Source organism: Gadus morhua, chromosome 7, assembly GCF_902167405.1.
Source record: "Gadus morhua chromosome 7, gadMor3.0, whole genome shotgun sequence".
Taxonomy (NCBI): Eukaryota; Metazoa; Chordata; class Actinopteri; order Gadiformes; family Gadidae; genus Gadus; species Gadus morhua.
In genome coordinates, this window is record NC_044054.1 from 30,900,735 (window position 1) to 30,915,643 (window position 14,909).

Genomic DNA, 14,909 nt, shown 5'->3' on the forward strand with positions numbered 1-14,909 from the left:
CTCTCCCTCTCCCTCTCTCCCCCTGTCTCTGTCCGTATGTTTCCCTGTATATTTCTCTCTCCCTCTCATAGAATCCACTATAGGCTATTGCTCTCTCTGTATCTCTACACTCACTATGCATTATTTTTCTCTATTCTTTACCACTGGAGGTTTCAGTGTGGTGACCAGATGGGTTTTCAACTCGTTAGTAGGAGACGGATGTTTTTTTAATACTAGTATCAACAATACTTTATTCTATAATCTTACATAATACTTATTCAAATACTTTAATACTACTAAAATAATAATAAGTTATGCCTTGTATTTGCAGAACCAAACTGACTCCCAGTCCTCCGGCGCCCTCTAGTGGCCCCACGGGTTAGGTCAGGAAGAAAGTCGATGCTGCTTGTTGTGGGTTCTAGTCGTTTCCAGTCAATAAAATAGTTTGACCAACTCGATAATTACGCCATGTATCTGAATACAACAATTTGTTCCTGCATTAAGTGTTTTTGTCGCTGTTCTCCCGGACTTCAGAGAGATAATGTCAGTGAAGCCTCGGACAGATGGACGGGCGGACAGACAGGTGCGGGCAGACAGGTGGGGACTGAGCGGTGTAGACTAGAGGACGCATGTGTTTGTTGTTTTGGGCTGAACCGTCAAGAAAAGGGCAAAAAGAGAAAATATAATCGTCTACTGCTAACGAGGATATGAACAGGGACGGGGAATGCAGCACATCGCTGCAAGAAAGAGAGCAGGAAAAGCATCACCAGCTCTTTGGGAAGTAGGACTCAAAGTCCGCTGAACCGGAGAGACCATCGTTGCAGGGCGGCCACCGACCGGAACGTAGGACGGACCGGGACATGCGCACGCAGCTGTCCCCAGACGTGCGAAGTATCCGAGGCTGAAGATGTGAGTGTGAGCAGCCCTCCCTGCACCTTCACACCCGGCTGCCTATCGGTTGACTTTAAGCCCTGCCCTTACAGAGGAGGGAACATCTCTCCTGCAGGTTCACTGTATCTCAACCACCACACCACACAGGGTCCGGTCCATACGGGATCAGTCTCGGCACTAACCCACCACCAACCACCACATACCACCAACACCGGCTCCCAACTTCACCGTCGCCGCCCGTCCAGAGGCAGCCGCCGGCGTGTCCGGGCAGACCCGTCGCTCTCCGTCCAGCCCACAGGTCTCCCATGGTTTTTCTGCGCCATGTGTCCGTTGCTCTGTCGGCCGCGGCGGCTACTCTGGGCTCCGCGCTCTTCCTGGCGCTCAACTTCTTTTACCAGAGGAAGCTGTGGAGCCCCCAGGCCGAGTACAGCATGCTGACCGAGGTGAGGAGCAGAGGGTTGGACCCGGGCCGCAGGTGGGACGGCGTGGGGTCCTGCGGGGGGCAGAGCGGTTGTGTACTGGCAGGGTTAGCATGAGTCACACAGACACATACATATAAAATATCGAATAAATATAAAGCAATTAATATCAATAAATGTATATAAATGCACGAACATGAATACACAAATATGTGTGTGAATGGCCTGTCCCAAGCTAACTTGTGTGTGTGTGTGTGTGTGTGTGTGTGTGTGTGTGTGTGTGTGTGTGTGTGTGTGTGTGTGTGTGTGTGTGTGTGTGTGTGTGTGTGTGTGTGTGTGTGCGTGCGTGCGTGAGAGAATCTCACAGTGGAATCGCACCCCTACCTCGGCAGTGGTAATACCTTGCTCTACAGTTGAGGTAGACAGGAAGAAAGACCTAGACCTATGCTGACGATGTGAGTCTTAATGATGTCGATAAAGGGTACTGGCTAGGATGGTGATGAAGAAGGGGAAGGGTGATGGTTATTGAGTAACAGAAAAGACACGAGTGAACACACGCAGTATTGAGTGAGTTTTGTCAGTCTGCTCAGGAGATTCATTCAGTAGTATCGGTTCAGCCGGGTGTCGCTGAGCTGTTAGGGAGACAGTGAATCCATTCGCCTTCTCACATCACAGATTAGAAGCTCATTTCAATACCAAATGGGTGGTTTTAAACGTCATGGAGGGAGAACTTCTAGATTGTTTCTGGAACTTTCTGTAAATATATATATATGAGACCACAAGCACCTGACCTCAAATTATTTTACTGTGTGTGTGTTTGTTCTGGTGTGTACGTGCATGGGTTGTGCATTTTTATAGAGACACACCTTATCCAGTAAAATATGTAATTCTTGTTCATACACACACACACACACACGCACACGCACACACGCACCCACACACGCCTCCCCCCAACACTGTGCACAGATTGCACTGTGCACAGACACTACTTAGGATACCCAGTCAGAAGATAATATTGAACCGAGTAAAGAAATAGAGAGCAGACTGTCTTTAATTCTGCTAGGTATGAATAGGTGAATATCTGCTATGAATGGGTGTGAAAGGCTGAATATCTGGTGTGAATGGCTGAATAAGTGGTGTGAAAGACTGAACATGTGGTGTTAAGGGCTGAATAAGTGATGTGAAAGCCTGAATAAGTGGTGTGAAGGGATGAATATGTCGTTTGAATGGCTGAATATGTGGTGTGAAGGGCTGTGCTGAATGTGTGCTGCAGCGAGGTGGTAATGCTGAATACAAAAGTGCTCCTGACTCAACTGCCAACATTCAACTCCTTCATTCTCACTGCTAACATCACTGGCTCATTCTCCTTCATTCTCCCTGCTAACGTCACTGGCTAGTTCTCCTTCATTCTCACTGCTTACATCACTGTCTTCCTCTCCTTCATGCTCACTGTCGTCATCTCCTTCATTCTCGCTGCCAACATCACTGTCTTCACCTCCTTCATTCTCACTGCTAACTTTGCTGTCTTCAGTCTCACTGCTCTCTCTCCCTCCATTTATTTCAAACAATCGAGAGTATTATTGAGAAAGAAAGGGAGAGATGGAGAGAGCAGGGAATCTGAATGATAGAGAGACTTCCTATCCCCCCTCTTATTCTTGCTCAAATTCTCTCCGTCCCTCTCTCTCCGGGCTCCGCACGCACAGTACGATCCCATCATTGAGGAGCATGTAGGGGTCAGCCAGTTAATACAGATCTCTGTCATTAAGGATCAGGTAGGGGTCAGCCAGTTAATACAGATCTCTGTCATTAAGGATCAGGTAGGGGTTAGCCAGTTAATACAGATCTCTGTCATTAAGGATCAGGTAGGGGTTAGCCAGTTAATACAGATCTCTGTCAATAAGGATCAGGTAGGGGTTAGATAGTACAGATCCCGTTCATTGAGGAGCAGGTAGGGGTTAGACAGTACAGAGACAGGTCATTAAGGAGCAGGTAGGGGTTAGACAGTACAGAGACAGGTCATTAAGGAGCAGGTAGGGGTTAGACAGTACAGAGACAGGTCATTAAGGAGCAGGTAGGGGTTAGACAGTACAGAGACAGGTCATTAAGGAGTAGGTAGGGGTTAGACAGTACAGAGACAGGTCATTAAGGAGCAGGTAGGGGTTAGACAGTACGGAGACAGGTCATTAAGGAGCAGGTAGGGGTTAGACAGTACAGAGACAGGTCATTAAGGAGCAGGTAGGGGTTAGACAGTACAGAGACAGGTCATTAAGGAGCAGGTAGGGGTTAGACGGTACAGAGACAGGTCATTAAGGAGCAGGTGGAGGTTAGACAGTGCGTCTTTCTCCTAACGACTCTGACCTCTGACCCCCAGGAGTCGCGGGCGGAGGATAAGAAGCAGCAGGTCCTGGTCCTGGGATTGGACGGCGCCGGGAAGAGCAGCCTATTGCACTGTCTCACCTTAGGGGGCGGGGCTCCAGGGGGCGTCGCCAGGCCGGGGCACCGCCGTCCAACCAGAGGCTTCAACTTCATGAGCCTGCGAGGCTCCGCCCACCAGCTGGACTTCCTGGAAAGTAAGATGCCTTGCAGAACTACAACCCCCTCCTTTAGAACTACAACCCCCTCCTTTAGAACTACAACCCCTTATTTTAGAACTACAACCCCTTCCTATAGAACTACAACCTCTTCCTTTAGGACCACAACCTTGTCCTTTACCCTGCGTTCACACCAAAAGATGCAAAAAGTTGACGCGCGTCAAGATCCCATTCAAAGTGAATGCAGAGACGCGTTGCTGCTTTGCTGCCGCAGCATTTGCTGCCGAGAAAACGGGCAGCAACATTTGATTTGCGGCGCGTCAAAATCTGATTTGCAGCGCGGCACACCCGTGCCCGCTGCCGGGCACGGGCGGCGGGCGCGTTCACGTATTTTGCGGCGCGTCAAATGCTGCTCGAGTTGAAATATTTCAACTTTTGACGCGCCGCAAAACCTTTGCCGCGCCGCAAAACTTGATTTGACGCGCCGCAAAACTCAGGCGTCAACGCGTTCGGGCAGCAAATGCATCTTTTGGTGTGAACGCAAGGTTAGAACTACAACCCCTTCTTTTAGAACTACAACCCCCACCTTTAGAACTACAACCCCCTCCTTTAGAACTACAACCCCTTCTTTTAGAACTACAACCCCTTCCTATAGAACTACAACCCCTTCCTATAGAACTACAACCTCTTCCTTTAGGACCACAACCTTGTCCTTTAGAACTACAACCCCTTCTTTTAGAACTACAACCCCCACCTTTAGAACTACAACCTCTTCCTTTAGGACCACAACCTTGTTCTTTAGAACTACAACCCCCTCCTTTAGAACTACAACCCCTTCCTTTAGAACTACAACCTCTTTCTTTAGGACCACAACCTTGTCCTTTAGAACTACAACCCCTTCTTTTAGAACTACAACCCCCTCCTTTTAGAACTACAACCCCTTCTTTTAGAACTACAACCCCTTCCTATAGAACTACAACCTCTTCCTTTAGGACCACAACCTTGTCCTTTAGAACTACAACCCCCTCCTTTAGAGCTACAACCTCTTCCTTTAGAACTACAACCTGTGCTTCTAGGAACTACTGCTGTGTTGGTGTGTAGCGGGATGTAAAGTGGGCGTTGGAGCGCTTTACCTTCACGACCCAGTTTCAGTACGAAGTCGGAGCAACTCTTTGTCGATAGCGCCTGGGACATTCCAATGGGATTCACTTTAACACGGCTAATAACTACACGATAACAATGTTTTATCAATGCCATAGGTTTAAATAAGCCATCTGTATATTGATGTTACTAAAAAACATCATGTCATATCAAAAACTCGGGTTAGTAATACTAAGAAATACTTAAACGCTTTGGGCGGCCATGCCGAAATCATCATTTGGAAATCCCCGGTTCCCACTTATAATTAAATCTGTGTGTGTGTGTGTGTGTGTGTGTGTGTGTGTGTGTGTGTGTGTGTGTGTGTGTGTGTGTGTGTGCGTGTGCGTGTGTGTAAAATGCCCCATGATGGTGCAAGTTCAGACAGACACTGAGAGAGACAGACGACAATCGGCTAAAACTTTGGCCATCTATATGAAGTACATAAACAGTACAATATATTGTCTGACGGCCCCTTCATGCTCAGAAGTCCCTATGAGGGGACCAAGTCTCACGCCACCAGGACCCCTAACTGAGCCCAAAGGAACGTCCTAAATCCCAGCTTCGCGACCGGTCTCCTCGGTGTTCCCCGGGTCAGAGACCAAGGGGCACAAGGGATTGTTCCCTCTGTGTTTCTGCCGCCTGTACGGTCTCCATTCTTCCCCACATTCAAACAAAAACGACCCGGAGGTCTCCGGGTGGGGGCGGGGCCAGGGGGGGGCGGTTGGCAGGTCGCCGGGGCAACGGACGGCCGTTAGTCAGCAAACACATCGCAGGAGCTGTTTACCTACCCCCCATCGACACCAGCTCAAAACCACATCCCAATCCTGTTGCCTAGCAACAGCCTCCACGGAGACACCAGATGCTGACCCGCGGGTGTTCCTCTGAAGAAATCCGCACTGGTGTGTGGAGTCAGAGTTTAGCTGCAGCTGACTGGATCAGACCAGATGAGACTAGTTTGGATTCAGAGCGCGGTTAGAGTGGACTAGATGAGGCTGGTTGAGAGATTAGACTAGTGTTGATTCAGAGCCTGCTTAGAGTAGACCAGATGAGACTAGTTGACAGTTGACTGTATTCGATTAGACTAGGGTGGTTTCAGAGAGTGGTTAGAGTACACTAGATGAGACTAGTTGAGAGTTGACTGGATTGGATTAGACTAGTGTGGATATGTAGCATGGTTAGAGTAGACTAGGTAAGACTAATTAAAAGTTTACTATGGATAAGGGATTTGATTAGACTATGGATTAAATTCGACATTATGTAACCTATGGATTACATGTTTCCCATTACATATTCGGTTGTAAAACTCAACTCAAAATAAAATCACGACTTCAGAGGAAGCAAACGACATATTCATCCCTTCACACCACTTATTCAGCCCTTCACACCACATCATTCTGCCGGATCTTTGAAATGAGTTCTGGTGCTGCAGCAGATGTGAGGACTGTCTGTTTGCTGGATGTTCCCCGCTGAGTTCTTCCGGGAGCCATTAGTTCAGCGGATGAATAAATGAGGACTCTTCATGTCTTCAGAGCCCTCTGGGGTCCATGAACCAGCAGATATCCATGAAGCTACTGGAGCTCGATTCGGCTGCTTAGTAAACATCTCACCCCTATCTCAAACTACTTGGTTTATAGTCCAGAAAGAGCATGCTAGTGCTGCTACCTGTGCTAGCACCCTAGCCTGATACGAGTATGATATTGGTGAAGGTAAAACAACATGAATGCAATGTTTCTGCGCTAGCACCCTAGCCTTGTGATGCTAAAATCAGAGTATTTGAGTATGACGTCGATGATGGTGAAACGACATGAAAACTCTGTTTCTGCGCTGTAGTCGGGGGTGACCAGGAGCTGCGGTGCTATTGGCTGGAGTACCTGAGGAAGACGGACATCCTGGTGTATGTGGTGGACGCCTCCGACCGCCAACGCCTCCCGCTGGCCAGACAGGAACTGCAGCTCCTGCTGAAGATGGAGCGGCATCTGCCAGTGGTGGTGCTGGCTAACAAACAGGTAGGCTACGTCAGCAAAGTGCTTATATAGCATACTACACTACTAGCATCGTTTTAATATACTATAACATAGTTTAGCATAGCATAGCGCAGCATAGAAAAGAGTACCATGGCCAGGCCAACTGACCTGGGGGACGGTTTTAAGATGTTTTATATACGTTTACAGTACCTGTAGTGATTCAGGAGCTACCCAGGTAAGAGGTGTGTCTGTCTGTCCCAGGACCAGGCCGATGCTTTGGGTGTTACTGAGCTCCATGAGGGGCTCTCTCTGGGCTCCGTGACCCAGGACAGACGACTCTTCCTCCTGGCCACCCAGCTGGGGAACTCTGCTGTCGGCCTGGAGGCCCTGCAAGACCTGCTGCTGAAGCTGCACTGAGGAGGAGGTGGAGGAGGAGAGGTGAAGGAGAGGGAGGTGGAGGAGGAGGATCAGAGAGAGGGGAAGAGAGGGATGTACAGGAGAAGGAGGAGAGAGGGGGGAGAGGTGGAAGAGGGAGGTGTAGGGGGTGGAGAGAGAGGGCGGGGGGTGGAAAAGAGGGAGGTGGAGGAGAGGGGGGGAGGGGGGGAAGAGAGGGAGGAGAAGGAGGAGGGAGGAGGAGAGGGAGGAGATGGCCGTCACAATGGGAGGTGTAGAGTTGGATGAGCAGGAGGTGGATGAGGTTGAAGTCATGTGATTCTCCTCCTCCAGCTCTTCTAGAGTGTTCGCTGCCGGCTGTAATTACTCTCGAGGTTTTGTTCCCAGCTCTACTGTATGCATTTCAATGCTAATGCTAGATATGTGTTGGTATTAACGTGTCTTGTGTTGCTTTACCTGAATGTGTTGCCCCGGTGAAACTCTGTGGTGATTCCTCATTGGACACTCTTCCCATGCAGCTTTGAACATTTCAGTCATTTATAGAACTTGTTCCATTCCATCCATCTACTGCTAATAAACACATAGCAATCTGCCAACGAAGGATAAGATCAAATCGTTTTAGATTGACGAAGAAACACTTTTAAATGACTTAGCGTCTTAGCCCAAGAGGTTATGCTTTGTACTGCTTATAAAGAAAGATTCCTGTTTGTGTATAAAGTTTATAAATTCATTTTTGCTTGGTATTTTATGTTCTGTGTTGACTGTGTTTAAAACGGCTTGGAGATCGAGTTTAAAGATGGTGCGAATTTATAATTAAAAATCACCGTGCTAACAAGAACTACAAATGACATCAAAACATCAACGAGGATGAGGGAGACAAATAAACTAAACTATTATTCACACGGAACGTCAACCAACTAGTTAACTCACAAAAGGTGCTGTGAGTTAAAGCCATAATACTGCACCAATAGCATCAATAACTCCTCAACCGTAACCACTACCAACCAGAAGACCTTTCCCGTCACTCACAGACGCTCAGACCAGAACAGAAACGCCTCATAAGACAGGCGGAAGGTCCTGTTGGTTCAGAAGGACCCGTGTTGCTAGGAGACACACAAAGGGATGTGTACATTATTCTTATCAGATACATGTGCTTTGTAGAGACACAACACGTGGTACTAGGAGACGCACACACAGATCTGTACGTTGTTCTTATCAGACGTATGTTCTGAGTAAAGAAACACAACATGGTGTACTAGGAGACACATGGATCTATGCGTTCTTATCAGATACATGTGCTGTATAGAGACACACAGGCTTGTGTACATTGCTCTTATCAGAGATGCATGTTCTGTGTAGAAGAGGGACGCAGCACGTTGCACACGGAGAGAGAAAGACTTTTTAACGGGACGAACAGAGAATCACTTCTGTTCTACTTCGACCCCCGACGTCATTATGTTTTACAGCAAAGTCAATAGAGACAATTCCCTTGGATCCTGAAAGACGAAAACTGTCAATTGTCTCACTCTCTCTCATACAGCCTTGTCCCGTCAAGGTTTTAATATGACAGTTGGTTTATTCCTCATAGACAGTAGTACCAAAGTTATTATTTTAACCAGTACTATCCTCACAATATAAACCAGTACTAAACATATTCATCCTAACCAGTACTAAACATATTTATCCTAACCAGTACTAAGGATATGCTTCCTATCACAAACCAGTACTAAAAGGTATTCCACCTAACCAGTTCTAAAGCTATTCCACAAAACGTATAACTCCAAACCAGTGCAGAAGATATTCCCACGCTAATGGATCATAATTCATCGAGCCCTAAGCCCTGTCTGAGTGTTGAGAGTCTTGGTACGTTTCAGATACGGGAGATATAGTCATAAATAAATAATGCATGACCGTCCACACAACATGCACAGGTCAGGCCGATCAGGGGCAGCCATGGTAGCCTATGGATATAAACATGTACAGCAAGGCCCGGCGACATTTCCGCCGCTTCAGCGATGGTTTCAGTAACAATTCAATAGCTTATGTTCCCCCGTTCCCCCCATTATCCGTTCCATTTCGAAACGTGTTTGGACAGCATGTTTTATTTCACTTGTTTCATTAAAATTAATTAATTAATTAAGGCCGCCACCAGGGGGCGCACCCAACGCTTTTGTCGCCCCCAACGCATTTGCCGCCCTAGGCGACCGCCTAGTTCGCCTATGCCTAGCGCCGGCCCTGTACAGCAGGTCTGTGGGACAGGAGTCTCCTGCAGGCCAAGGGCTCTGTGTACCTGCAGGGGCGGGGCCCACCTCCTGCAGGTGGTAGACCTTCTGACCCAACCCCGCGTTAAACACACAATCGGCGTTAGAGCGTAGAGCGAGAACCAACAGAAGAACATTAGGAGGAAACAGGGCTGAGAGGAGAATACTTTAGGAATAGATAAAAACACACACGGTTTGTGGTTCACACAATAAATCCATCCGGTTCAGGTGGTTGTCAGCTGTTTCTGGGTGGTCAGAACGGGAGAGAGATGACGGCGTGATCGACTTGAAACAAGACGGGAAAACTGAAACTTCCGAAAAAGGGAGAAACAGACCAAGAAGCAAATTGACTTCGGGAAACAAATTTATTGCTGCATAAAGACAACTTGTATTATAGTAACATCACAAAAACAAAATTAACCAGCTCTGTATAGAAGTAAAATACTTAAGTTGTAGAATGCAGAACCGCGTTCAAGAACTGTAGACCCATTCTACGTTGTGTGGATCTCTTGCTAGTTTCCACACGCGGTCCAGTAGTCCGGGAGTTTCACGTCCATTTCCAGAGAGAAAGTGTCGTTAAGCGGCCATCTTGTTTACATCCGGCCCGTATGGAGCCCCGGACCACCAGCGTTACCGCACACATTGGGACATGATACCCCCAGACGGGCCCTTCTGTCTGGGGCCGAGTCAGAGCTCAAGGAGAGGGGGGGGGGGGAACGACTGGTTATAGCGGGTAGCGACTGGATGGAGGCCGCTTGCTTCTCTGTGGGTTAGCATTAGCAGACAATGACTGGAGGCTGTGAGCTGCTCTGTGGGTTAGCATTGGGAGCTAGCGACTGGATGAAGGCGTTGAAGAGCTTTGGGTGACAGCGCTTGTACTCGTTCACTTTCCTCTGGATCTGCTTGGGCGTGTCCTGGTAGTAGTTCTTCTCATCCCGCGCCATGGCCTACACAACACAGAGACACATCAAATACACACATCACCAACCCATGGCCTACACAACACAGAGACACAACTAATACACACATCACCAACCCATGGCCTACACAACAAAGAGACACATCAAATACACACATCACCAACCCATGGCCTACACAACACAAACACACAACAAATACACACATCACCAAGCCATGGCCTACACAACAAAAACCCACAACAAATACACACATCACCAAGCCATGGCCTACGCAACACAGAGACACAACAAATACACACATAACCCCATGGCCTATACAACACAGACACACAACAAATACACACATCTATGGCCTACACACAAAGACACACATCACCCTTGGCCTACACAACACAAACATACATCAACCCATGGCCTACACAACACAAACACACAACAAATACACACATCACCCCATGGCCTACACACTAGGGGTGTGAATCTTTGGCTTCAGACGATTCGATTTGATTAACGATTCAGTAGTTGGCGATTCGATTGAAGGACAATTATTATTTTTTTGGAACGATTCGATTCTGTGCACCACGATTCGATTCAGTAACTTTGAACCGAAATTCTATATCCGTGAAATAAACATGCAATAAAGATGTGACACCCCTTGTCAATTTTACCATTATTCTTTGCGAAGCCAAAATGCTTCCACACTTTGGATTTCAAGTTTGCTGGTGCATTAACAATCTCGCTGCCGCTCTCTGCCATGTTTGAAATGCAGAGTTACGAATTACCGAGCTGCACTTCACAAAATAAACGTGTAAACTAAGTCTTAAAACATTAATCATAATCGATTCATACGATTTAAAGCATTTATATTGATTATTGGTGAAGCCAAAGCGATTCATTCTATTTATTTATTTTAGGAGATCGATTTAGTTGAATCGGTAGGACTGACAATCAATTCATCGATGCATCGCATGAATCGTTACACCCCTACTACACACAAACACACACATCACCCTTGGCCTACACAACACAAACACACACATCACCCTTGGCCTACACAACACAAACACACACATCACTAGGGATCGACCGATATATCGGCTGGCCGATATTATCGGCCGATATTCGCGTTTTTTACGTGTATCGGTATCGGCCGATACGCGGCCGATTTTCGCCGATATTTTTTTCGCCAAATTATTATTATTTTTATTTATTTTTTTTACTTGTCCTACCTCACCTGTTTTTACTATTTGTTAAATATAGTTTTTTATATTGAAGTTCAATAAATGTTCCTTTTTTTTAATTGAGACTTGTAACATTTGTTATCAGTGTAATTTTTATGATTGAGGGAGCAAAAAAAAAAAAAAAAAAAAAGTATTATTGGCTCTAAATATCGGTATCGGCGTATCGGCTAAGGCTGATGAAAAAATATCGGTATCGTATCGGCCCTAAAAAATCCGTATCGGTCGATCCCTACACATCACCCTTGGCCTACACAACACAAACACACAACAAATACACCCATCACCAACCCATGACCTACACAACACAAAAACACAGCATCACCCCATGACATAAACAACAAATACACACACATCGCCCCATGGCCTACACAACAAACACACAACATAAACTCATGGACTTATGCATCACAGACAGTCCGTACGCATCACAGACAGTCCGTACGCATCACAGACAGTCCGTACGCATCACAGACAGTCCGTACGCATCACAGACAGTCCGTACGCATCACAGACAGTCCGTACGCATCACAGACAGTCCGTACGCATCACAGACAGTCCGTACGCATCACAGACAAACTACATCACAGACACACCGTAGCATCACAGACTGACCGTAGCATCACAGACAGACCCTACGCATCACAGACTGACCGTAGCATCACAGACTGACCGTAGCATCACAGACTGACCGTAGCATCACAGACTGACCGTAGCATCACAGACTGACCGTAGCATCACAGACTGACCGTAGCATCACAGACTGACCGTAGCATCACAGACTGACCGTAGCATCACAGACAGACCCCTACATCACAGACCGACCGTAGCATCACAGACAGACCCTCGGTGGCCTCACCTTGTAGTCCTCCCCGTGTTCCCGCACCATGTGCTGAACGAAGTCGATCAGGTCTCGGGACAGGCTTTTGTCATCGTCAAACCGCTGGCTCGCCTCCTCCTCCATCTCTGATCACAACAGCAGAAGAGACGCAAAGGTCAGGCGCAAAGGGGACACACACACACACACACACACACACACACACACACACACACACACACACACACACACACACACACACACACACACACACACACACACACACACACACACACACACACCTCTCCATCCCAAGTCACTATAGATAACAACTTTATTAATACCCTAGAGGGGAAATTCTTTAAAGCCGGGATCAACAGTACTTCATCATATTAAACTCCTCGTGCAGCAGGGGGCTGGATCTAGAGTTACTATTAAAGATGATTAAATATCAAAATCACAGGTCCTTACTCCGCAATACGTAGGGCTTGGTTACGACTGGGGCAGCTGGCGTAGGGGCAAAGCCAGTCTGAAAGAGACAAAACAATTGGAAAAGTTTACTCTTTATTCTGATAAAAACATGATCACATCAGAGAGACACCAAAGTTAACAGTAGTGCTTTTAAAGTATCGGACCAAAAACATATCCCAGCCCTCCCTGCAGCCTCCCTAGGGGTAGCTTGCTGAGTGCGACCAGGTACCCGGGTAAAGCATCCATCATGTTTGGACTAATTCATTGAATGGACGGTCTTATTACAGATTAACACACATACATCTTATTTTTTCCAGGGTTTTTCGTCAGAGCATTTCATTTATTGATTGTTATTGGAACGTAGAGAGCATTTCGAGAAATATGACAAACAAATGCTACTTAAACAAATTGGCTGCCCTAGCTTTAAAATGGATGCAGGAAAATCGTTTTAGCACAGATCTGTCTGGAGAACAGACCTCAGATATCAGAGCGCCTCAAGCTGTGAGAGACCCTGGCTGGTGGATCTCCCCAGTTCATATCGGGTTAGGAACCCAATTTGGAGTCGGTTGGGGGGAACCGTCCCACCAATAGCTCGATCACTGAAGCGTTAGACGTCCAAGGAGGACAGAACATGTTGATGGATGCTGAATAATGATCGCTCTCAAAACACCAAAATTCGGCAATTCAGCTCCAGCGTTTTACCACAACCTGGTCAGGTAACGTTCATTGTTTTGTCCATTTTATTATCTGCACTTCACTTGTTTTTGTCATCTATTTGCTACACACTTTAACCACACGGGCATAAAGCAGCGACAATGGGGGGGGGTCTGACCTCGGGGTTCCGGATGGGCTGCGAGTGGTTGGGGTCGAATGCCAGGCCCATGTCCTCCAGGTTCTTGTTGCTGGTCTTGTAGTTGTCCCACGCGTGCCTAATGCTTTTACTGGTGGGGGAGGGCATAAGTACGTCACTCAACTACATCCGTTCATCCAAGATTCATAATCACTTCGTTCATTAATGTAAACTATGTACGGTAGACGCATCTGAAAGAAGACTATTCAAGACCACACTTTCATGGAGTGTGGTGATGAGTAATAATGAGGTCAATGGCATTTGTATTCAATATTTGATATTATGTTGGATCAAACAGCGATCGGTAGACCTGATCAATAGATGCGCGATGAATGACTATAAAATATATATATATATATATATATATATATATATATATATATGAGGGTGATATAAAGGGATGCTGTAATATAAAGTCTTTGTATCCTGGTGGTGTATGGTGGGCTTGTGAGCCAGCAGCCGCATCGTGTCCGGACTTACTCTTCTATCCTCGGTCTGGACTTCTTCATGAACTGTTTCTTCTGCTTCTTCCTGTCCTTGTCGTAGTCATACTTCTTTCTGTGGCTGTTTTTCTTGGCTTTCGGCATGGTGGATGAGATGAAAGCTCTCGATCACTCGCAGAACACAACGATGTGCTTGTTGACAACGTGTGGAACCCGGAAGAGACGGAAACGCGTGGTACGCGGCACCGCCTCCTTCTTACCTCTGACCTTTCTAACGTTTCTATCAGAGATCCACTATTTATTTCCCCATTAGAGTGCTTCGTTTAAACTTTGTTTACGTCAAAAGAGCAGTAATTTGTAAACGTTTACTTATTTTCAGTTAGGGTTTATACAGTCATGAAACTACAGCCTGAACCTCCAACGGGCCGCCTCTAGGTGTCGCTTTAGAGCCAACATACACCTTAAACCAGTGGTACTCAAATGGTGGTAAGCGTACCCCTAGGGGTACTTTTGAGTACTGCAGGGGGTACTCAGAAAGAAAGAAAAAAAAACTGTTCTTTTTTTCTTTGTGATCAATTTTTTATTTTATGAT

At 46.7% G+C, this 14,909-nt stretch overlaps 2 protein-coding genes across 3 annotated transcripts; one reads left to right on the plus strand and one right to left on the minus strand.

Annotated features, from left to right (window-relative positions):
• Positions 1-371: 371 nt before the first annotated feature.
• arl10 (ADP-ribosylation factor-like 10) lies at positions 372-7,462 on the plus strand. Of its 2 annotated transcripts, none has more exons than XM_030360734.1 (5): positions 372-888; positions 986-1,313; positions 3,661-3,859; positions 6,791-6,966; positions 7,186-7,462. In XM_030360734.1, coding segments are annotated over exons 1-5 (861 nt in total). In that variant the 5' UTR covers positions 372-886; the 3' UTR covers positions 7,342-7,462. The 2 variants fall into 2 exon arrangements, with proteins under 2 accessions (XP_030216594.1, XP_030216595.1); XM_030360735.1 differs by having other exon boundaries at positions 1,018-1,313.
• Positions 7,463-9,924: 2,462 nt separating this feature from the next.
• nop16 (NOP16 nucleolar protein homolog (yeast)) lies at positions 9,925-14,567 on the minus strand. The gene is made up of 5 exons (XM_030360741.1): positions 14,355-14,567; positions 13,857-13,965; positions 13,025-13,082; positions 12,596-12,702; positions 9,925-10,525 (listed from the first exon to the last, which is right to left on the minus strand). Exons 1-5 carry the CDS (start codon positions 14,459-14,461, stop codon positions 10,355-10,357), a joined length of 552 nt encoding a protein of 183 aa, XP_030216601.1. The 5' UTR covers positions 14,462-14,567; the 3' UTR covers positions 9,925-10,354.
• Between the last annotated feature and the right edge of the window lie 342 nt (positions 14,568-14,909).